This window comes from Podarcis pityusensis (assembly GCF_964106645.2).
Source record: "Podarcis pityusensis genome assembly, chromosome: Z".
Classification (NCBI taxonomy): Eukaryota; Metazoa; Chordata; class Lepidosauria; order Squamata; family Lacertidae; genus Podarcis; species Podarcis pityusensis.
In genome coordinates, this window is record NC_138044.1 from 21,262,246 (window position 1) to 21,287,721 (window position 25,476).

The window sequence follows — 25,476 nt, forward strand, 5'->3', positions numbered from 1 at the left end:
AAAAATGTGCTGTGTGAAGAACTAATTGAAATGGACACACAGACACACACAAAACTGACAGCAAATTTCTCCTCATCTGCACTGATTTCAAATCTAATTTTTGCAACGCTCTCCGTAATGTGGAAATAAATGTGCCTTAATCAAAACAATACCTAATCTATAGTAGACCTTCCCAGGAGACTTTGTTTATTTTTTGTTTGGTTTGGTTTTGGTTTTCAAAAGCTTATTTCTCAATTGGCAAATTAAAATAAAACCAGCAAAACATCAGCATATACATATGCAAATAAGATTAGTAAGATTAGCCACATCCTGCAGCAGACACAGTAAATATAAGGAAGGGTTCTTAATAGCGGGGACATCAAAATCCAGCTGCACTTACTATTTATTTAAACAATTTATATACCACTTACCTACAATAGTCTCAAGTGGTTTACAATGCAAAAGAACATGATCAACATATTCTGTCACTCCAGCCCCACGCAGACACTAATGTTTGTTGTCCAGCTCTTGTTAAATTGTCCATTTATCAATGCAGAAGGCAACACACGGAGACAAGTGAGCATAAACACTTTCTAGTGTTTGGAGACCCTTTGGAGACAGTTTCACTGTAGAGTTTGCAACTTTATTTAAAAGTAAGTTTAATAAGCACAGTGGAGCTTATTCTGTAGTTAGCTTTCTTCCAGCAGCTTCTGAGGAAATTTCAGTCAAGGATTGGAAGGCCCCTATTATTAGCACCACAGGCTGCCGTCAAACTGCAAAATTAAGATTGACAGACATTCCATTTTGATCACTCCTGTGCACATTACTTGTGAAAAAATCCCAGTGAATACCATGGGACTTACCGGTACATCTAAGCAAACACTAGCTGGATTTTTCTGTGATTTGAGGATCAACTTTCTATTCTGAGGTGTTGCCCACCAACCCAATCTCCAAGCAGTGCTTGGAGGATTCCAGGTGCTTCTCTGGGGTTGTTTCCTTGGAATGAGGGACAGTGGAGAGTGTAGTGTCTTTAGGATATATGGTTTATTTACACACATATACAACCTGAGTCTATGATGGAGGAGCTTGCAGGATTAGCAACCAAAAAAGGTCTTGCTTCTCCCATAGACACAGCCTTGGATTCCAGCAAAAACGAAGCATGGCTATCACTCTCAGGCTTCTACCTGCAGCCTGCTTCTAGCCCAGCTCTCACACAGTACACAAACACACGCACACGTGTGTGTGGATTGGGTTGAGTGGGGAAGAATTGTAAACTGTGAGTTGAAAGGGAAATGAGATTCAGTTTTCACTGTGGTTTAAAAACAACCCTTGGATTTCTCCCTCTTTTGCACTGAGTGATCAGAACCACCATCCCTTCTTATCCTCTTGTAGTGAAAAGCATTACTGTAAGTGTCACTCATCATCCTGCAAATGACAGAAGGAACTCAAGCACTTCACTACTAGCAAGCTCCCTCCCACCTCGCCCACTTTCCTGCCTATCTCTGATTGGCCAGTCAGTTAAGGCACATGTGCCCAGTGATTAGAAGGGACTGTGTGTGTTTGGTGTTCTGCAGGACTAGAGAAAGAGCAGGCAGAACAGGGCGCCATGCAAGAAGGCACAGTGAGAGATTGGGAAGTAGTTCATCAGCAGAGGAGGGAAAGAGTGCTCAACATTTTCCTTTTGGGCCATAGGTTTGGGTGGCTGTGGAAAAGCCAGCAGGATCAGCCGAAGCAGTTCCCTTCCTTCCCAGAGGGTGAGTAAAGTGTAAAGGACAAGTAGAATTGTTTTCATTGCCTGTCACCCATGCATCAATATTCCTGTGCTGCTACAGATTCCCTCGGCTTTTGCACAATTTTGTATTCATGTCTTCGGATGTTTCTGGTGAGTTAAATCGAAAGGATGCGGCTCGACTGCAGAGTTGGTTTGATACTACGTTGAACATGTTACACTAGAAGATAATGTATTGTGGTTTCTGAAGTAGCACAGATCTTGCCTTGAATGTGTAATAAAGACAATAATAGCTGTATTACTACAGTGATACCTCGGGTTAAGAACTTAATTTGTTCTGGAGGTCCGTTCTTAACCTGAAACTATTCTTAACCTGAAGTACCACTTTAGCTAATGGGGCCTCCCGCTGCCGCTGCACCACCGCTGCGCAATTTCTGTTCTCATCCTGAATCAAAGTTCTTAACCCGAAGTACTATTTCTGGGTTAGTACTATTATAAGTAGTAGTAGTAAGCACTATTTGAAGGTTCTTTAGACTATACTATGTGTCTACCATTTCTAGCTGTGTATGAATGTTTATACAGAATCAGAGAATCGTAGAGTTGAAAGCGACCCTCTGCAATGAATATATTCTGTTATATTGGGATGCTATCATGGGCATCACCAGAGGGAGAGAAGACAGCAGACACAGACACCCAGCAAGGAGCTCCCACACACTCCCCCCCCCCCCATTGCTGGATTCCTGCCACAAACATATACCCTTATTTTTCATTCAGAGATCTTAACACGTGGAATACAACTCACCCATCTAGACGTATATCGGTACTTTGCCCCTTCTGTACGCACCCTCAAAAAAAAAAAATGTCTGTGCTGCCACTGAACTTCTTTTCTTATAGACACACATTCAAAGGCTGTTTGTGAAATGTATGACTTTCCATGCTTTATATGTTTTAAGGCATTCTTAAAAGTTTTTTAATGTTTCAGAAGCTTAAAATAGTTTCCAAGTGTTTTAAATATTCTTTTGTTTTTGGGGTTTTTATAGTGCTGTTTGGTGTTTGCCACCCTGGGCTCCTTTGGGAGAAAGGGCATGACATAAAAATTGTAATAAATAGTAACATTGCCATTCCATCTCCAGGTTTGCACTGGCAATTCTGAAACAGACTCTTACTCACATTGAAATCTTAACTTTTTCTGCTAGACCGCAGTACACTAAAGCTTTCTTTCATCTTTATTTCTGAGGAGATGAACTGAATGATAATTCTTAGGCATGGAAATATACAGTGGCAAGGTATTCAGTAGACTGAGTACAAAAAAGCCTGTCATATTAATCTTTGCTCTGGTTCCAGTGCTCTCCCTCCACTGGTTTCTGAAGCTGAGTACAAACAGCATTAGCCACGATCCAGAGGCATCCTGCCGTTTCTTATAAAATATTGCTGGTTGGTGCACTTTCCCTCAAACCAGCTTCCCTCTGATTTTAAAATGCAAACCACATTTAAGCTGAAGTATGTACACTTGAGAGAGCTGTTGCATGAGTGCAAATGACAACCTCTGCTTCCCTCTGGGGAAAATCGCCTTTTAGCGCTCAATCGGAGCAAACGTCAATTGGGTTCTCTCTGGATTGACATTTGCACTGATTTTAAGACTAAAAAATGGGTTTTCCCTGGGAAAGGAGCCAGGCAAAGGGGGAAACCGCTTGGGCCCTTGCTTTCTAGGCACAGGGCAAGCAGAATTATGGGTGAGCCCATAGCTTAATCTACCTCACAGGGTTGTTGTGGGGATTAAATGAGGAGCGCGAGAGAACTGTGCATGCCATCTTGAGTTCCTTGGATAGAAAGGTGGGATATAAATGCACTTGGGCATAGATTGCTTTTGTTTTGTAATATTGAATTTATTCTGTGTTTGCCAGATTGTTGATTTTTGCCGCTTTTGAATTTACTGATGTTCTGTATTTGCCTCTCCCATGCTCTGTGTTTTGAATGTTTGCTGTAAAATGCCTTGGGCACAGCTCATTGTGGAAATAAACTCAACCAATAAATCAAAGCCAGACTGAAGTGATCCAGAGAATCTGTTTCTTCCATAAAGAGGCACTGGCACCACCTTCTCAAGTATCTTGCCCAATAAGGGGATATTTGTGATTGGGCAGTAGTGGTCAGAACTCATGGCCCAGAGAGGGCCCCTTCTCACTTAGGAGTCAATGGCCCTGTCCATCTCCCCATTCCATGTGAGACCAGAGCCATTAGATGAGCACCAGCACTGCAACTAGAATGCTACCCCACCTCACCCCCAGAACATTCAGGAATCCCTCAAATTCCATAGGTCACTCAATGTCCTCAAGTTTAATTTGGACCTCATTCACCTGGGTTAGCAGTTTCAAACTCAAACATCAAATCAAATATAATTTATTTACAGTAGACAGGCTACAAGTACAGTATAAAAGTTACAGAATATAGAAGGTTAAGGGGAAGGGCGCAAAAAGCAATAATAGCTTGTCAAAGGTCACATCCGCACCATATATTTCAAATGATATGATACCACTTTAAATACCCATGGGTTCTGGGAGCTGTAGTTTGTCAAGGGTGCAGAGAGACACCTATTAGGAGGCCCCTATTATATAAATAGGGACGGTTGTACTGAGGGAAATAATTCCAGAGCTGGGGCACCAACACAGAGAAGGCCCCTTCTCTTTTCACCATCCATCAGACCTTTAATAGCATAGAGACCTGGGAAAGGGCAGGCTCCTGGGGCAGATGGTCCTTGAAGTATCTGTTGGAAGTGCAACAGCAGCGATCGTTCAGTTTGTAACTTAGTAGTAAATTCTTTTACTGTTACAGTCTCTTAAAGCCAAGAGGTGGGTGGGTGGAGGTGTCACATAGCAACCAGGCAGAGTGGCATGATCTTCCCTGTGGTGGCATGCATTCTGATTGGCTATGTAGTTCTGAGGGAGTTTTTAATTTGTGTGTTTGGCTGAATGTCTCCTTGCTATGTACAAGGCCTGAACTAAGAAAGGCAAAACCTCTCTGTTCCTTTCTCTTCATATTACACACTGTCTCTGTTCACTTTGCTCAGTAAAGTGTTATCTGGACTTTTCTTTCTGGAACTGCATTTGAGTTATTTAAGTGACTTTGCTTACAATATCTGGGTCCAGTGTGTTAGTACAGAAGACAGGTACATTGCAATGCTGCAAGATGCAATTTTTTAAAAAGGTGGGCAGGTAATGGCAAAACCAGGTGTAAAATGTTATGGGAGGGCCCTGTGTAAACGGAGCCCCCCCCCCCGGATGCCCAATAACTCTCTGCACCACACATGGGGGTCTTGGTTGATGCAGCTGCCTTACTTGTGAAAGGAAGAGGCACAAGTGGAAAAATAAGTGGGGGTTCTCAACAAAAAAATAAATCACAGTGGAAACTGCTCCTTGAGGATAAGCAGTTTGAAAACAAGTCCCAGGCAATTAGATTTTGTTTGTGTATAACTTTCAGTTTTAATAATTGTGCAGCGAATAGAGAATGTTATTGCCTTCAGCTGACAAACAATGGCCGGAAGTATTATGTACTGTGCAATCATATGCCTGCCTGCTTTGAAGTAAACTCTGCTATCTTCAATGGGGCTTGTTGTCAGGTAATGATATATAGGATTGCTGCCTTAGGATAGCTTCATCCAAGACAATTTCCTGCATGAATTATCATTCCTATGTAAGAATACCACTTGTGCACCATAATGTGTGCATTCCTACCCATGTTTCATTGTACTGCATTACAAAATAGATTTCCAGGTACCCAGGAACAGCTACAGGCAAGATTCCTGTATTAAAGGGGGTTGGATTAGATGACCCTCAGGGTCACTTCCAACTCTACAATTCTACGATTCTATTCTATGTATGAGGCTGTACACACAGTTGCTTCTTGTTTGTTGCATAGAATCTTACTCTTACTGCTGCTTCATGACTGGTAAAAAAATGTTACCTGTAGGTATGCAGTTATCAGTTTTATAACACAATTTAAAACAGATTACGTGAGTATTTTAAAAAATATAACTGGGAAAATTCACAGCAGAAATGCACTTCAACAGACAAAGGGATGATTTGCTGAACCAATTTAATGTCTGAGCTGTCAGTATTTTGCTGTACTGATTCAAGTAGATCATTTAAAGTAAATAGGTGCTGTTTTGCGCCAGGACATGCAAATCTACTTTATTTCTTCTTTGAGAAAAGGATTTTGGTTTGGAAACTGACAGGGAAATTCACAGTAAAACGTTGGATGATTGAATGACTAACATGAAGATGCTTAAAGACACCTCAAGTGAATTAGGATGGATGCCAGACAAATTCTCATTGTCATGTAACCATCCCACAAGCAAATCACAATGAATGCTTGATAAAGACCAGATATAATCTAGCCTCTGAGGAAGCTTTGTGCAAGCAGTCAGAATGAATACCCAATAAATAGCTAGTTTGTAAGGGCTCCTGAAGTAGATTCAACACACAAGCCACATATTTAAGACACAAGAAATGTAATCTAGAAACATACACCTTTTAAATAAGTGGGAATTTTTGTTCCATTCATTTCATAAAAATGTACCAGGCAAAGCCAATAAGGTGCAGCGGTCACTTAAAACTTAATTCCTGGTGCCCAAATTTTGGGGTTTTCTAGTTAAGTGTGAACCCCATGTTTGATGTATCAATTGCTCAGTTTGTGGGGTGATACAAGACGCAAGGTTTTCACTGCAAAAAACCTGCTAAACTTTGGTACAGGTTTGGAAAGGATCCCAAATTTAGGGGTTCGTAGTTAATGGGGCTGATTTTCAGCAGTAGTTAGTTAAACTATGGGCCTAAACACACTTGCCCCCAGGTAAGTAAGTAAAACCCATTGAGCTTAGTGGGATTTGGATCTGAGCAACCTTGTGTGGGATTGTACTGTGCCATTGCATCTCCTTCTGGTAAGACATAAAAGCTGACTCTCCAAACATGATTGCTGGCTTTGTCTGCTGTGTTCTTTCTGGGTTTTAACTGAATGTTGGTGAGCATTGCCTCCCAATCGTAACAATTTAGGTGGGTGGAAAAGGAAAGCACTGTTCTCCTGGGACTGCAGACTGGAAGGGCAGCACTCTCTGAAGAGCCTCTTGGCCCTGGGTAGAGAAGGAACAACTGCAGAGAGCTTGCTTTGTGCCTCTCTGTCAGGAAAAGCACTTTAAAAAATATTACGGTATATCCAGGGCTTTTGTTCCCCCAGCCAGAACTCACTGGAACTTAGTTCTGGCACCTCTCAAGTGGGCACCATTGCCATTCTAAAAGAATAAGGGAGGCATTCATGGTGAGTTCTGCTTTTTCTAGAAAAATAGCACGTATTGTACCTGAGAACTGGTGTCTGAGTTTGCCTTTTTTCCCATCTCCAGTCCAACCTCTTTTCTTTTTGTGTTGTGTCTTTTAGATTATAAACCTGAGGGGCAGGGACTATGGTAGCTTACTACAGATTGATGAAAGCTGCTTCGGAGACTTGGTTCTCCCCCCACACCTGAAGGGCCAAGAATTAATGAATGAATAGTATATAAACAACTTTTGAAGGATTATTTGTTCTCCCTTTAGCATCCTGGATTATGAATACTCTGGTAGACAAAAGGGAGCACAGGTAGTACTTTTTTTTAAGTTAGGTTTGTTTCTCTATGTCTACATAGCACTACAGTATGATTGCATCTTACACATTTTTAATTTGTGTGGTTTCAAGCTTGTGTGGTCCAAGTCTGGCTGGTTGAAATTGAGCAAATTAAATGTATGCAAGGTTTTCCTGGCACAAAAAGAACTTTTGAGCTTTCTGCCAGGGATGGTGCTGGGAGATCTCATGGGGACTTGGATGGCTCCATGATATCTCGTGAGAACATATCAGAGCTGGGGGGGGCCCAGAGTTGATGGGCATTATCATTCAAATGGTGTGCTTGTGATCAATTATGTGGGGCAGAGCTTACCAATATTTTATTCAAGTTGGCACCCCTGAAACCATGGCAACTGTCTGAACAACCCTAACCACAGAGTTTCAGGAAGGGGGGGTACTTACTTTATAGACTTTTGCTTTAGAACTAGGTTTCCTGATCGCTCTGAGCTAGTAATGTTGACTGTTGGGAGGAACATGTTCTGGAAATGGACATTTTATTTTCACAATCTAGTCACAAGAACTCTTTGTTATCAAATCTTGCTCAGTTTGTACAGAGTTACAATCGTGCCTCATCTGGTCATCTGGCTGCCTGCTGATTGAAAAATGTAATTGAAAGCAAAAGACTAAGTAAATAACCCTTCATTTTACACTGTACTGAAGAAGAACACGGAATGCAGGAAGAAAAGAAAATAGAGGTGAACTTATGGTGCCAGAAGCCAGCTTGTTCCCTGTTTAGGACACTGTTCCAAGCTCATCTCTGAATATGTCAGGAGACCTGTTATCAAGGCAATTTGCATAGTCGCTTTCTATTGTACAGAAAAGAAAAAATCAAATCTATCAGCATAATGTTAATGTTTTCCCCTGATATCATTTACAGGTTCTGCAGGACAATCCAGCTGGGAAGAGAATTATAAAGAAGGGAGGGGAAAGTACACATTTTAGAAGAATTGTGCTCCAAAAAAATTGACAAAGCAAATAGGAGGGTAAAGTGCTTTGGAAAAAGGAAGAGGGGAGAACAAAACACTGTAGGGCTCTCTCAGAAGTTGGAAGACTGAATGCCTCAATAACGGGTAGCACAAAACGACTCAAGATGACCAATTAAAGCTGCACACCTGATCTTTCTCCATGATTTGTGTGTGCTCTGCCATATGCCATTTTTCTTTATTTTTGTGCACATATGTGCTGCCCTTCAGCATGCAAAAGAAAAATGAGCACACCAGATTTTCCCAGCTCCACTTTTACTGTCCACATTTTTTGTCAAATGACACACTAGTGTGCTACAAAACAGTGTGCTACAAAACATATTTAATGCACCTCAAGACTTCTTTCTACTTGGATATTTAAATGCTGCCTTTGTCCTGACAGCTGCTCCCAACCTGAGTTGGCTAAAAAGCTTCTCTCTCTCTCTCTCTCTCTCTCTCTGTCTGTCTCTCTCTCTCTCTGCTATTTAGTCCCACTTGCTGGAACAAACGCCTCCTGCTAACTTAGCCTGTCTCCATGCAAGGCTCCAGCTGGCTGGAAGACCACCTCTCTCACATGCTCCTCTTCCCTCTATCCCGTTCCCCTCACTTCCCATGTCCTCCTCAGGAGCCCAAATGCAATTTTTCTCTGGCCAAGTTTATGTTACACTACCAAGCCAAGAATGGCACACCCTTCAACTGGACAGAGAGCCAGATCATTGAGTGGGAGAAGTTTGCTGAGATGGCTAAATATGAGCCGGAGTCACAGAAGCCCACCATGAAAGCTCTCCTCATTGTGGCCTACACAGTCATCATCATCGTATCTCTCTTTGGTAACTTGCTGGTGTGCCATGTGGTGATGATGAAGAAGAGGAGGAGGAGGAGGAGGATGCATTCGGCCACCAGCCTCTTCATTGCCAACCTGGCCATGTCCGATATCATGATCACCTTGTTCAACACACCTTTCTCTTTGGTAAGTCCTTCACCAAACTGCCATGCCCCCAGACCAGAAAGGAAGGAGGTCACTGCCTGGATTAAGTCATTGCCTTGCATTTGGTGTGCTAGACAGACACCCAGGGCCTTGTTCACACCATACATTTAAAGCACTGTGATCCCACTTTAAATGTTCATGGGAGAGCTAGAGGAGGTCAGCAAATCAATCTGCCCACCCCTGCCTGGCCGGACTGCTGACCTTGAGGCTCATATTTCATTAAACTGGAAATATTAGTTTATGTTGCAGTGATTTTGCTTGTTTGCCTTATGATAGAATTGTTTGGTTATTTATTGGTCCTGTTTATATGATTTTGTAATTTTGGTGGCTATTTTTCTATGTTTATTTTTATAAACTTTGCTCCCCTTTCTGAGATTGAAAACATGCAATGACAAGTGGACTATAAATACTGTAATCTTTTAAATTAATAAATAAATGGCTCTCCCAAAGAATTCTGGGAGCTGTAGTTTGTTAAAGGTGCTGAGAGTTGTTAGGAGAGTCCTATTCCACTCCCATTGCCACCTGGCAAGCAAACAGTCAGATCAAGTAAAAAATTGACAGAAGTCCCTATTTTAATCTTTGCGAACTTTCACAAATGGACAGAGGTCCTCCTGACCCCATGTGCCGATGGAAACCCCATGTGCTTGACTGTACCAAGTGAATCCTAGTTGTTAGCCACAAATCTTCTGCTGGCCCCATTATTCTTGCCAGTCTCTTCTGCAGGTTCGGTTCGTGAACGGCACATGGGTCTTTGGGGAAAGCATGTGCCATGTCAGCCGCTTTGCGCAGTATTGCTCTCTCCACGTCTCCACCCTGACCCTGACAGCTATAGCCCTGGACCGGCATCAGGTATGAAACCCCACCCCATCCCCCACCTCCCCCTGCAAAAGGTATCCTGAAACCAGGGGTGCCAACTTGAATAAAATATGGGGGGAGGAGGTATAATTGATCCCTGTCAATTATCCCTGTCCTGCATAATTGATCACAAGGTGTAGCACATGCACACAATTTGAATGGCACTACTCATCAACTTTGGGGAACCCAGGCCCCCTCAAATATTTTATTGGGGAGTGGCTGAAGGGACCTTGGGCCCTAGAGGTTGGCTCCTATGCCTGAAACCAACACTATTTTGCCTTTAGTCTTGACTACACAAAGTTGTGGAGTGGGCAGTGGGAGAAAGGGTGCCCTAAGGACACAAGGAAATTGAAATTGCCCACCATAATAAACAGCCAGTGTATGTATGTATTTGTTAGGAGTGGTCACTTGGGTGTATAAGCAGCTTCTTATACGAAGTCAGGACATTGGTGTGTCTAGTTCAATACTGTCTACACTGACTGCCCGTGGCTTCCTAGGGTTTCAGACAGGAATCTCTCCCGGCACTAAGTGGAGATGCCATTGGAGATTCTACCTGGGACCTCCCTGCATGCAGCAAAGCAGGTGCTCTATCACTGAGCTATGGCCCTATCCCATAATGGTCAGAGAAGGGTACTGCAGCTCATCCATCCAATCTGATCAGGTGAAAAACAGCCCAGGCAGTGGTTATTTTGCACACGTTCAATTATTGCTTGACCACTGACCTGGAAGAGGGCGGGGCATAACAGGGCATGACGGGGTGGGGTGGGCTTGGCTTATGCATGCTCTGCCAACGCGCATGAATGCCCAGAACACATCCCCTGTGCAAAATGGGGGTTGCCTGTATTACAGAGAAAAGCCTTTTTAAAACCAATAAAGCCAACTGTCATGGTATATAAGTAACTTTATTTCAGAGGGGGAAAGGAATGCAACAAATCACACAGAAAGAGACTTCCAAATTTTTAAAGGCAATCTAATTTAGCTAATTACATTTTGCCTATTTGAGTGTTGTCTTGGGTGTCAGAAAACATGCAGAGCTCCTGGAAAGAAGGCAGCCTAGGAAAGTGTTAGTCCCTTGCAGAATATCTCTGGTTTTCATGGTTCCAAAGGAGACAAAGGACTAAAGGATATGTCACACATTTATTATAGTTTGGGACCAGAAAAAGGCGCCTGCCTTGACTGTAGTTTGAACCAATGGTGAAATAAGCTCCATCTCTCATGTAAGTGGTTAGGTATCAATCAGAAGCGGTGTCTGGGGTGTTAGGGGAGGGGTGGTACCTCTGGTGGATGACATGTTGTGCATTTTCTAGGTAGTTTGTCCACCTTTGGTCCCCACCCTGCACTCAGCTCTCACCTGTGGGTCCTAGAAGCTGTCAGCATAGGACAACGGCTACACCCCAGGAACAGCTTTGACTGGCAAGCTAAACCAGGTGAGGGGCAGCCAATGGGTCTCAAATCCTTGATGAGTTGGGGACTTCCCCTGCATGTGAAAACAGGCTGTTGTGGACTGAGTGGACCCAATAGACCTCAAGAAGGCAGTTTCTGCATGTGTTGTAGATGGAAGTGAGGGGCAGATGGGACTCATCTACCTGAGAAGGTAGTGCATCCAGGGGAAGGAAAACTCTGACCCTAAACCTCTGCTGGACCCAACACAAATCCGGAGTGCAGTCCCTAAGACAGTTGGACAGCGCCTTGTACGCCTCCTTTCAGCAACTCCTGGGGTGCCAAACATATTGCTCTGATTTCCTTTGGACCGCACCAGTGACACCAAGGGGGGCGGGTCTTGTCATCTAGGCAGCCCAGGACCTCCATGCACAGTGCCTAGACTTGCACCCCAGGGAGGTCACTTTGGTATTGCTAACACAGCAGTTTGACTTCACCCCCAAAGGTACACTGCATTGTCTCTCAAGGCAGATATATGCCAACAACCACTAATCAGAAATGTGCATAGAGGATGGTTCGGCTTCCTAATGGTGTTGAACTTCCATTACGAAAGAACTAGTCAATTCAGACCAGTTTGCTATTATAGGAAAGAAAGGATTAAATGAAATGAAACCAAGGATATTGTTTCCATGCAGCGTTCTTAGCTCTAGATGGCACTATTGGTCTATATTAGAATAAAGAGGTTCAGCTCTCACACATATTCATGTACAATAACTGACCGTTGTTTTGCACTTCTTGATAAATGTCCTGCAGCAAAATTACATGGTTTATCAAGCATCTGGTAGATTGTTTACATGGGCTCCATGATTATTAAGGATTCATGGAGTTGGAAAGGACCTAGGAGATCATCAAGTCCACCTCCCTCCCGCATCAGTGCAGAATCTGCAATGCAGGATAGGCTGATAGGCGTTTTGTCACATAGTGGGTATTGTTTAACTCCTGGAGAATATACTCACAGAAAGATAAAACAGTTTTTTAAAAAAAGTTGGAACTAAAGGTTGGAGTGTGTCTTAGGAGCTTCTTTCATTAACTGACGTACTGTGTTCATCAGTAAGCTAACAATGTGTATTATAATATCAGCTCAGTAGGGAAAATGATTAATAGAACATTGTGATACCAAAAGAAGGTAGACAGAAATTGCAGGCTTAGGAAGTGAATACTGAAATATTCCCCTGGGTGTTCAGAGAAAGTGTTCTATTATTATTGAGGCCATCTCCCTAATAAGTCAAGCACTGGCAGCATTAAAAGCACCAGATTGTCATGTGCTGGTAGCAGTGAGGTAAGCTTTGCAGATTGTTTGCAGCAGGGATGGCTACCTTTCTTCAGCTTAATATTAGCCACTCCTCTGAGAGTTACATGGCTTTTGCCACACAAACCCACACGGGCAGACCACTAGGAACACAGCACTCCCTTTTATGTGCTGAGCATTAACTGGAAACCACGGACTTGCAGGTAACTCTGCTGCCTTTCTTCAGCCAAGTCTGTGCATCTCCCATGGACTGCAAACTTCAGCCAACAGCTTTCCATTAGCAAGAAGCTGATAATGGTGGTTGCTTATGCCAATATTCTTGCATGATCACCCAGCCCTTTTATGTCTAATGCAGTAAGAAGAGGCAGGACTTCAGAACTCAAAGCACTGTCTCTGATTCAAAATTTGCACCAACATGATAATGAAGGTCAAGAGCTTCCATTGTCAAGACTGATTGGATGAGTGGGTCTGAATTGCATCTCCCATGGCTGCCTGCACTGGTTACAGAGATGTGGGTTAAATCTCTCCAACCACATAAGTGCAGTGATGGGGTTAAACAGCGCCACGCTCTGCTTGGTAGTGGGAGTGGAAAGTGGGAGGTTTTTAAAACATCTGCACTATATATTTAAAGCAGTATCATGACCGTTTAGACCAGTGGTTCCCAAAATGGGCAATACTGCCCCCTAGAGGGCAGTGGGAGTACCTAGGGGACGCTAAGAGGCAAGGGGACAGCAGTGGTTGTGGGAGGTGCAAATGACTATCGGACTTTGAAAAACTGGTACCACTGGATCAAGTCCATCACTAACTTAGATGCAGCCATGGTCGCCAACTTAGAATTGTAGAGTTGGGAGGGACCCTGAGGATCATCTAGTCCAACACACTGCAATGCAGGAATATGCATGTGTTTCATTTGGAACCTGCAATCATGGTGTTATCAGCACCATGCTCTTACCAACTGAACTATCCACATCAGCTTTGTTGAATTAATTAAACTAAATAGTTTTAATTGGCTTTTGAATAAATGTGCAATTAATTGGTACTGTTTTGATCTTTATGCTGTTCCTATCTTCCTTAGTGGGCTGTGCAAACCACTATTCTGAAAAATGCCCTTTGTAGGGTAGTGTAGGGAGCACTGGGGTGAGTTTCTGGAATGAGGGGGTGGCCCAAAAAAAGGAGTCACTGCTTTTGGCAGTCATGGTTTTCCCCGAAGAATCATGGGAAGTGGTTTCTCAAGGGTGCTGAGAGTTCTTAGGAGGCCCCTTTATTCCTATCGCAAAGCTGCAATCCCCAGAGTTCCCTGGGAAGACAGACTGGTTGTTAACTGCTTTAGGAAATGTAGTTGTGGGGGGGGGGTCTCCAAACAACTGTGAGAACCCTTAACAAACTACAGTTCCCAGCATTCTTTGGGGGGAGCTGTGGCCATTTAAAATGGGGTCACAGTGCTTTAAATGCATGGTGCAGGTAGTGCCCAACATGGCAATTACATTTATGGGGAGCTTTTTATGGGTATGGGTATGGCTTGCACTTTACCCACCCCTGGTCGGCAGAGATGAGAATCACTGTGAGGCATCCTTTCTTCCAGGTCATCCTCAACCCACTCAAGCCAAGGATGTCACTGACCAAAGGAGCACTGGCCATTTCCAGCATCTGGATAATGGCAGCCTGCTTTTCATTACCCCATGCTATCTATCAAAAGCTCTTCATTTATAATTATAGGTGAGTCTTTTAAGCTACCGTTTTCTTTTCTCCCCTGTCAAACTATGTGTTACTTTAAAAAGATAAAAAATGAAAAGCAAGCTTCACCTCCTACCAAAGATGGCCACAGGAGTGGATTTCCTACATTGGCAGGAGGCTGGACTAGGCAACTTCCATTCTGTAGGTGGAATACAGGAAGGTGTGTTATACTGAGTCAGGCCATGCACCCATCCAGCTGAATACTGCCTACACCAGTGATTCCCAAAGTAGGTGGCAATGTCCCCTGGGAGGTGGAGAGTTGCTAAGAGGCAAAGAGGCAGCAGGGGGCTCTGGAGGTGGGCACCTCTGAGTGCGCTGATCGCTTATTTACAGTTAGTCAGACTCCAGCCTAAAGCAGCACACCTTCCTCGCTTCATATTTTAAGTGTTACTGCTTTTACGGATTTCAAAGTCATTTCCTTTGGTCATTTGCATTTATGATTCTGAGTTGCTGCAAGTCACAAGGCAGCCAATTATTGGTAATAACAGCTATCGATTTTCTTACAAATCAGCTACCGTACAGAGGTGAGCGAATGGGAGAAAGCCCCACCCATTAGCACTGAGGGCGCCATCACACCTAGTTGTAGTTCTTGCAACCCAGCTCATTCTTTTGGGGTGCTGATAAGGACACTTGAGTGGGCAGCTAAGGTCATCGTCTTACAAACAAAAGGTCTGACCAGTTTAGCAACTTCCTCCTCTATTAGATTCCAACCTTCACTGGGCAGCACCCCCCAAATGGGAAGGGTCTCACCAAACCCACAACAGTATGTTGCTGTGCTACACAACTCCTATCATCCCCAACCTTGGACTTTGTTGTCTGGGGCTGATGGGAGCTCAGTATGACACCTGGATGGCACCAACTCAGCCACCCCTTCCTTGAGATTAGCCCCCTACCCTTTTTAAATCGAGTAACCGATATTCATCTGGCAAGGAACAACAGAATGGGAGCAGTGGTTCTGGGGAGTCTATTGTCATTCCATTCTCGCTTCCCACTTTGGGACAACAGCCAGTGTGTGTGGAACTTCCCTTTGCAGCACAGCATCACTGCAGTTCAGGAGCATGAAAACAGGATATTAAAGATGTGAATCAAGCCATGAAAAAAATTATGCAATGACAATATCTGTAGGACAAGAATGGATGAGTAGAGAGGTGAAATGGGAAGAAGGATCTTAGAGTAATCTGAGCTTGCATATTGCATACGGTTTAATTTCAGTGGGACTAAGCAGTGGTTCAAAACACAGGGTTTGGGGGGTTCTGCTGCTTTTTCCTCTCTGGGGGGTCTGGGCTGAGGTTGCGGCTGCAGAGATGGACGTCTTTTTAATGATCCGACGTCACAAGACGACCATCTTCACAGACGCCAAGGAGTCCAGTACGGTGTATGAGCTGAAAAGAATTGTTGAGGGGATACTTAAGAGACCCCCAGAAGAACAAAGGCTATACAAGGATGACCAACTGTTGGATGACAGCAAAACCCTCGGAGACTGTGGCTTCACCAGCCAGACAGCACGACCTCAGGCCCCAGCAACAGTTGGCTTGGCCTTCAGAGCCAGTGAAGATGCCTTTGAGCCCCTCCACACTGATCCCTTCTCCAGACCCCCGGAGCTCCCAGACGTGATGAAGCCCCAGGACTCTGGCAGCAGCGCCAACGAGCAAGCGGTGCAGTGAGAGGCCAGAGGGAGACGGAGCGAGCTGCACAACCTGTGGCGCCCCTTCCCCACCACCCACTCCCTCCCTCAACCCTCCAGCGTGGAGAGAGACATGGCACTGTCCCACCCCTCCAATCCAGCTCCAACTTTTACTCCACCCCTCTCTATACAAGACCACACCTCCTTCCAAGCCCCTCCCCACTCATCAAACAGAGCAATGTTTTCATTTTTGGTTTTGGAAACAATAAAAGTTCTAAAAACAAAAACAAAACAGGGTTTGGCAGCAACATGGGGGGTGGGGAGGTGAGGCACAAGGAGTTCTGCAAGGGCCCTGGCGGAGGTCAGGTGTCAGGAGGCACCTTCGGATGAGCAGAGAGAGTCCAAATAAGGAGAAAGAATGGAGGGGGGAAGGAGCTCCCAGTAAGAAGTCCATAGCCGGCTGGGACCAGCATCTCCCTCAACCACCTACCAGCCTGGCCCCTGAGCTTAAAAAGAAGCTCATGGCGTCACTATTACTGAGGAAAGTTCCCAGGTAGGCTCCTTTCTTCAGCGCCTGTTCTTGTGGTTCCCTGCCATCTGCACGAGGCAGGGGAGAGCTGAGGTGGCAGAGCAACAAGGAATAATGCAGCAGGAATAATGAGAAAATCAATGACCAGCTTCACAGTTTTCCCCACATCGTAATTTTTTACGTAGTTCACACACACATTGTGATTCAGGATATATTGCCATGTCAGCTATTATGAAACCATTACCACGATGTGAAGTTCAAACTGGTTTTGGACAATGTATTAATACATCGCCCAGCCCTAGTGCAGAGTGCCTTCTACCAGCTCTGCTTGGTGGCCCAACTGCACCCCTGTCTGGACAAAGTTAGCCTAACTTATGTTGCCTATGCCTCTAGGTTAGACTACTGCAATGCATTATACTTAGGGCTGCATCTGGAGATGGTTCAAAAATTTCAGCTGGTGCAGAATCTGGTGGCCAGGTTGCTCACTACAACAAGATGGTTTGAGAATATTACACTGATCCTGGTCCGACTGCACTGGCTGCCAGTCAGTTTCCGGGCCCAATACAAAGTGCTGGTTTTGACCTATAAAGCCTTAAATGGCTGCAATACCCCACAGACTACCTCTCCTCATATGAACCGACCCAGACTCTACAATCGTCATCTGAGGCCCTTCCTCATGTGCCTCCTCCACAAGAGGCCTGGGGGGTGACAACACGCGTATGGGTCTTTTCTGTGGTGGTTCCACAGAATGCTCTCCCCATGGAGGCTTGCCTGGCACCTTCCTTACACATATTCAAGCAGAAAACAGAGGCAGTAAAACCTGGCATAGTTACTGTGGTAAAAGTTCCAAAATTATTCATATAGGAACACAAGAATGGCTTGTAAGAGTCATGCAGTCTGAACTGTAGCAACCAGCTCAAAACTGAGCTTCTCTGGTAGCAATAGGCTTGATTACCCTTTTCCCAAGGTGAGAGTGAGTGAACCAGCTAAGCCTGGCAGGAAGCTAACTCTATAGAATTAACCCCTTAATGCATTAATTAGACTTAAGCATGTTGGTTACAAGATAGCGTTGCCATATTTCAAACAGGGAAAATCTGGACAGAAAAGTTATTGAGCTTTTTTGGGCAAAATTGCATTTACTATTTTTGTGGCTTTTGAGCTTTTTGAATGGAAAATCAGCAAAAACTGCACCGTCGACATGACCTGCTATACAACCGGATTTCCCCCAGCATTTTATTGATTCCCACCCAGATGCTGCTAGAGGCAGCAGTATTCCCGATATGTTGGGGAAAATCCGGATGTATGGCAATGCCAGATGAGGCTCGTTATCCCACAGATTGAAGAAATGTACTTTTGGTACATATTAATGAAATTCTATCAATCCAGAATTATAAAACGGACTCTATGGCAACAGAGCAACCTCTTAGGATGCAGTAAATAGCACTTAAATTGGCCAGCAAAGGAGCTTTTTTTGGCCAAATAACATTGCAAAAATTAGAGTGTGCATTAGATTTGATTGCACCAGCAAATACCGTATTTTTCTGTGTATAAGACAATGCTTTTTGCTAAAAAAATTAGGCAAAAATTGGGTGTCATCTTAAACACGGATAGTGAATGCAAAGGGGGGATGTGCGATTAATGGCAGCAGCAAGCAGGAGATTGGCAGCAGTGATTGAGTGGGTGATTGGTGGCTGCTGGCGATTAGCTGTAGCTGCAGCAATTGGGCAGGGGATTGGCGGCTGCGGCAAGGGGGCGGGTGGGCTGTCGGTGGCGGCAAGCAGGCAGACCATTGGCGGCTGTGGCGAGGTGTGTGGTCGGCAGTAGCTGTGGCAAGTGATCAGCAGTAGCGGGCTCCCCCCCCCCAAAAAAAGAGCTAAACAAGTTAATTTCTTAATTTGGGGTTTAAAAAAATAGGGGGTGTATTATACATGGAGGCGTCTTTTGCACAGAAAAATACAGTACATTTTTGTTTCATGGTTTTCAAAATTGAGGTATGAGTTAGATTTGATATCGCGTAAATATGGTAGTGGTGATGTGTTTTCTTAAAACAAACAAGCAAACAAACTCCCACTACCAAGCAGCAGGTGGCGCTGTTTAACCACATCATTGCACTTTTGTTGTTGGAAATATTTGTTTTTTCTTTTTAATTTTTTTAAATTCATTTTCCCTTTTCATTCATTACATACATCTCATATTCATAACTTTTACTATACATTCCTTTCTCCCTCCCCTCCTGGGCTTCCCCCAACTTCCGCTTCTGATTTGTTTCTTCTTTCACCTTTTTTGCTACCTCCTAACTCTCATCTTCTGAGAACAATGGGAGATGCAATCCAGTCCTGCTCACCCAATTAGAAAATGATAACACATTAAAATTAAAAACAGTAACAGTTAAGTAGCGCAATAAAAGTTAAAAACAGTAGCAAATAATTATACAGAATCCAATTAAAACTATTTGGCTTCATTAATTCAACGAAGTTGATAAACCTGATCTACTGATACCAGCTTTTCGAAGACTGATAGCAATTTACACCTCCAGCACCACCCCCTTGCATGTTAAGTGTCCCCAAGGTAATCCCATTGCCCCCAGTGGGCACCACCACCCACTTTGGGAAGCATTGCTCCAAAGGATTTGAGGTTTATAGATTATAGAACTGTAGAGTTGTAAGGACCCCAAGTATTGTATATTCTACTCCAACCCTCTGCAATGCAGGAATCTCAATTAAAGCATCGATGACCGATGGCCTTCCAACCTCTGCTTTAAAATCTCCAAAGAGAGATATATTGGACAAACAGGCCAAACCTTACGCCAAAGAATAAACGGACATAAATCTGACATCAAGAATCACAAAACAGAGAAACCAGTAGGAGAACACTTCAATCTCCCAGGACATTCTATACAAGATCTCAAAGTAGCTGTTTTACTACAAAGGAATTTCAGAAATAGACTGGAAAGAGAAGCTGCTGAATTACAACTCATTACCAAACTTAAAACAATGGAGAGACCTGGTCTGAACAGAGACATCGGATTCTTATCTCATTATACATGACTAAGCCATTTCTCACCTTCTCACCCCTTGCCTTTTCCTGTAAGACCTATTACAGTCGTTAAGAGTCGTCAACAGGCTCATCTCAGCTATCTGCCAATCTCCGATTCCCACCACCCTTCTAAGTAATACCCCTCCCCACCTTCTCAATATATAGAAGGATCTGGCAACTTCTGTTTCAGTGTATCTGAAGAAGTGTGCATGCACACAAAAGCTTATACCAAGAACTAACTTAGTTGGTCTTTAAGGTGCTACAGGAAGGAATTTTTTTATTTCAAAGAAGGAGAGTCCACCAACCCCTGAGGGACTCTGCTCCACGGTCAGAAACTCTTATTGTCATAAAGTTCTTCCTTGAACATATTGGTTTGGGTCCTACCCACCAGAACAGGACAAAACAAGCATGCTCCATCTTCTACTTTCCTTACATCCAAGAAGCTGGCTGTCATCCTCTTGGTCTCCCCTTCCCGAGGGTAAACATACTCAACTCCCTCAACCATTCCTCATAAGGCTTAGTTTCCTGACCCTTGATCATCTTGGTCACCCTTCTCTGCGCACATCCCCCGCTTGTCAATATTCTTCTTGAGCTAAGGTGCCCAGGTGGCTCCAGCAGCTCCCTTCTCCTTCATGTCTCTTGGTCCTACATTCACTGTGAGATAGCACTCTGGGCATCCCTATCAAAATGCCCTCACAAACGCCCCAGTTTACAAGTCCTGGCCACAAGCTCCCAGAGGTTGCAATCGGCTCATTAGAACTGCTCCTAGCAGCTAACTCCTCCCGCAACTCACTTCCTCCTCATAGTGTGGAGGTACAGTGTCAGCATCTGAAATAGATACTTTGTGGTGAAGGAAAAGCAATACTAATAATATTAGTAATCTGCCTTATCCAAAGTCAGACCTCTAGTCCATCTAGCTTACTATTATCTGCACTGACTGGCAGCAGTTCTCCAGGGTTTCAGGTGTGGGGGCACACACACATTCCCAGCCCTACCTGGGACCTTATGCAAGCAAAGCAGATGCTCTGCTACTAAGCTACAGCCCCGATTCCCCTGCAGTATGGATGGGATGCTTCAGCCCATATAGGGGAAGTACTAACAAACCTGGTACACTATGCTTGAATAAGGCATATGTTAGGGACGCAGGTGGCACTGTGGGTTAAACCACACAGCCTAGGACTTGCCGACCAGAAGGTGGGCGGTTCGAATCCCCGTGACGGGGTGAGCTCCCGTTGCTCGGTCCCTGCTGCTGCCAACCTAGCAGTTCGAAAGCACATCAAAGTGCAAGTAGATAAATAGGTACTGCTCTGGCGGGAAGGTAAACGGCGTTTCTGTGTGCTGCTCTGGTTCGCCAGAAGCGGCTTAGTCATGCTGGCCACATGACCCAGAAGCTGTATGCTGGCTCCCTTGGCCAATAAAGCGAGATGAGCGCTGCAACCCCAGAGTTGGTCACGACTGGACCTAATGGTCAGGGGTCCCTTTACCTTTACCTTTTATGGTATTACATACTTCCCAGAGGTTTGGCTCAATACTGAAGCACTGAACCAGGAAGGCTAAGGGCGCCTCTACACACTCATTTTTGGTTGCTCATTTCTTTCATTTTGCAGGTGCTAAGTCAACCAGCAGATTGTGTACAGGATTTCTCTAGAATTCTTATGTTCCAGTGCCATGGCTTTATTACAGGAAAAAGTTGTGCCAGAGTAAGGAAGATGCCCACATCAACTCCAACAAAGATTGTTTTTATTTTGTGTTCACACAGGTGGGGTGAAGTGGACCTAGATGAAGACGTCAGCAGGAACAAGCTAAAACACACATTTGATTACAATGACAAGGAAGAAAGGGGAGAGAGTCTCTCGAAATTACACCCATTTCGTGGAAATTTATGGAAGTGGAAATTCAAAATGTTTATTTACTTATATTTATATTTAATTAAATTTCTATACTACTCTTCCTCTGAAGATCACAGGGCAATTTAAAAACAATATAAAAATGCTTTGTGTTAGCATTAGAGTCCCCAATCAGGTGCAGTGGTACCTCGGGTTACATATGCTTCAGGTTACATACACTTCAGGTTACAGACTCTGCAAACCTAGAAATAGTACCTCAGGTTAAGAACTTGGCTTCAGGATGAGAACAGAAATCACGTGGCAGCCGCGTGGCAGCAGTGGGAGGCCCCATTAGCTAAAGTGGTGCTTCAGGTTAAGAACAGTTTCAGGTTAAGAACGGACCTCTGGAACAAAATAAGTACGTAACCAGAGGTACCACTGTACTAATGATAGCATTCAAAAATGCAGTTTGGCTGTAGGGACTTTCTCCCCCTCCCCCCAAAAAATCCATATTTCCCCTGTGTTATACTTGACACTTAATCTGGTATACCTCAGGTTTGGCCAGACTACAGAAAATGTACTTAATGGAAAAAATTACAGGCACACCTTGTGGTAATTGACATAAAAGCTAATTAGGTATGTTAAGACCACTCAAAATCAACTGTGGAAATAATGCTGCATTTTCCAGCTATAGAACTTTCATTCAAGCAGCACATTAGACTCTCCTGACTGGAGGGTCTAGAACAGGAGTCAGCAAGGTTTATCTTGCCTGGGCCAGATCGGTCCCGTGGAGATCCCTCCATGGGCCGGATTGCGCGTGTGCGTGACTGCGCACACCCATGATTTCCGGCATCTGTGCATGCGCAGATGCAATTTCTGGCACCGCAGAAGCGAGTCCCCGCGCCGGGCATCTTGGTTCAGGGGCGGCTTCTGGGCCGGTCAAACAACCTCTGCGGGCCACTTCCAGCCCATGGGCCTTAGGTTGGTGACCCCTGGTCTAGAAGAAGGGAGAGCAGCTGGCTGGGAGGGAGGGAGAGTGAACCTCTCTTTTGTGATGTGATTATCGCCGTTCCACATATCCTTGGAAATAGACATTACGTTTACATGAATAATGATTTTTCAGCTCTGGGGCATCTCACTTTACATTTGGAGGTTGTGTTATAAGGAAAATTGGGGTTGGCCTTTACAGCCAAAATCTCCATCAAGTGACCCAGTATCCTCTAAGTCCATGATCGGTCAGAGAAGAATGGGTGGAGGCAGAAACCGGTAGAGGAAAGCAAGGGATATCTTTATTTTCTGTTGCAACAGAGTTCCCTCTCCCCTTGCAAGAAGGTGAGGACCTGGGACAAAGGTGTGTAACAACTTCAGAATTTCCCCAACCCCTTAGCCAAAGACCACCCACAAGCATCCTACAAGCCTCACAAAAGAAGCAATTTACAACAGAAATTTGAGACTCTGACTTGTCTCCTGTCTGTCAGGATACCTAATAATGCTTGCTGATTGCCTTTTCCTGGCAACTGGGGCCATTATGTATTCTGAAATTGTAAATACCTTAGTTCTTGAATCCATTGTTACAAAGCTACCCTTATTCATACACAGAACATGCCCTTTTGACAATTCTGCTCTGCTTTTAACAGATACTTGCCAGATCTTTGTGTGAGAAGTTTATCTATTTACAGGATTCAAAAGATTGCACATGAAAAGAACCATTAGAAAAGGTTTTACCAAGATACTTTCTTCCTCTGCAGATAAGATATTTGGGGTCTTTAAGAGAGTCAAGATGACTTCCAGATTGCTCTGTGATCTCAAATAGAGTGTATTCCTCCCCCCCAAAATATTTCCTAATTTTTAAGGGTGAAGGATTGGTTTTCTGTGGAGTTTGTGTCCACTATGTGTGCTTAAAATCCGTTTAACAGTTGGCCAGCGTGGTTCTCTCTTCAAAGGCCCTACTTCGTTGTTCACTGAAAAGCTTTCCAGAAATAAAACAATTAACCTCTTGTTCCGCTGCTACCCAAACCAAAATGATGCCAAAGTGGGTCTGAATCTATTCTTCAAGTAATCCCTGCTTTTCCTCCTCTCTCCCTTGTTTCCTGTTATCTCTTCCACAGTCCCAGTTTCGAATCTCAGGGCAGGATTCTGCACTTCCTGCCAAGGTTATTCTGAAAAGAGTCTTCTAGTGTCTGAGGGTGCCACAGAAAGCTATTTTTACCTCTTCAACACACTTTATATTTTCAAAGGAGATCATTTCCTGGTCTTCTTGACCGTTTCCTGCGCCAGAGTCCTTCCATGCTGAGCCCTGACGGAAAGAGATGCTACAAATCAAAGCATCATTGCTCCTCTGTAAATAATGGCTTTAGCCAAGGATGGGGAACCTTTGGCCAACCAGCAATTGCTGGCCACCAGGCTTTCCAAGGCATGAGGCAAATATCTACAACACCTAGCGTAGGTATTTACAAAGGTATTCAAAAACTCATTTATTACCCCCTCCCTCACTTTCAAAGCCAATACATCCCAGTTTCTTCAACAACCAATTGCTGTTTCAACAGTTGTGACAGGGAGCAATAGGACAGCCCTGTGCAGGGCCAGCCTGAAACATTTTGGCACCTGAGGAAAACTGCAAAATGGTGGTCCCCCTGGGACAACGGAGGAGTGAAGATCTAAATTGGCAAAAAGGGGGAGAATCAAATCAACCGGGTTGAAGTGGGAATCAAAGGCTGTTGCGGGGGTGAAAGGGGCCCACCCTGAATCATGCCGGTTGGGTGCCCAGCCCAGAAGACCCTAGAAGGCAGCCCTATTCTCCTAGAGAATGTGCAACATAAGCAAAAATATGTACATGATTGCATCTTGTTATGTTTCTATGCCTCAAAATTTAAGCATCTGATTTTAAAAAATGAATGATCGGGATGAGATGACAGCTTTATTTATGTGTTGCTCCCACTGATCAGCATTGGCCAGGTAAAGAATGGGCAGGCACAGACACTGGCTGTCAATAAGTGCTTTAAAAAACAGGACATCCCCCTTCCAGAATGTGCCTGTTTAGCAGTGAATATAGGAAACCATGACTACAGCTCCCTCACAGAAATTAAATATTAATGCATCTTCAAGCAACTTATGGCAGTGGCACCATGAAAAATATCAGACATACGTCTGATATTTCCTGGACATAGCTGGAATATGGTAGTTGAAAACAGTATCCGGGCAGAAATCGCTTGAGAGTCTGGGAAAATCCAGGCATATGGCATCCCATGTCAGAAGTCTAGATTTTGGTGAATTTCCTTAAAAATAGCACAAAAACTCAAATTTTGGGCAAAACTAAAACAAAACAAACCTCGAACAACTTTGGCAGCAACAACTTTTGTGTCCAGATTTTCACTTTTTGCAGTGCTTTTTTCCCCTAAAAACATTTTTAGGGGTACTCTCATTTTGACTCAATAAAATCACAATTTTATAGTTCAAACTGGCAAAAATAAATACAGTAAATGGACAAAAGTACAAAGATTCACAAAATGTTTAGGGGTATAAGTACCCCTGCGGCCCCCCCAGAAAAAAGCACTGACTTTTTGAAATATGACAACCCTAAAATAAACCCTTACTAAAGACACATGAGTTTCTTTTTAGACCAGTGATTCCCAAAGTGAGTGGTACTGCCCTGGGTGCAGTAGGATTACATACTACCACCCCCTGCTAAGAGACAAGGCGGTGGCAGGGACAGTGGAGGGACGTTGGGGCAGTTGGGAGTCGTTGGGGGTGCAAATGATTATCAGACCTTGAAATCCTGGTATCACTGGTTGAAGTTTACCAGTTTTGTTGACTTAAACTAAATAGTTTTATTTTGATTTTGAATAAACATGCAATTCTGCTACTCTGAATAATTCTTTTTATAGA

The 25,476-nt window shown here is 44.0% G+C and overlaps 1 protein-coding gene and 1 pseudogene across 2 annotated transcripts; both read left to right on the forward strand.

The window, feature by feature from the left end:
• Nucleotides 1–1,616: 1,616 nt before the first annotated feature.
• Nucleotides 1,617–14,562, forward strand: LOC308467876 (G-protein coupled receptor 83-like; the record flags this gene model as incomplete). Its single annotated transcript, XM_080989523.1, has 4 exons — nucleotides 1,617–1,733; nucleotides 8,800–9,280; nucleotides 10,022–10,147; nucleotides 14,425–14,562. Exons 2-4 carry the CDS (start codon nucleotides 8,846–8,848, stop codon nucleotides 14,560–14,562), a joined length of 699 nt encoding a protein of 232 aa, XP_080845649.1. The 5' UTR covers nucleotides 1,617–1,733; nucleotides 8,800–8,845.
• A 1,259-nt stretch (nucleotides 14,563–15,821) lies between these two features.
• Nucleotides 15,822–16,446, forward strand: LOC308468202 (elongin-B pseudogene; annotated as a pseudogene). Its single transcript has one exon. The product of its transcript is annotated as an elongin-B pseudogene (transcript).
• Nucleotides 16,447–25,476: the final 9,030 nt, after the last annotated feature.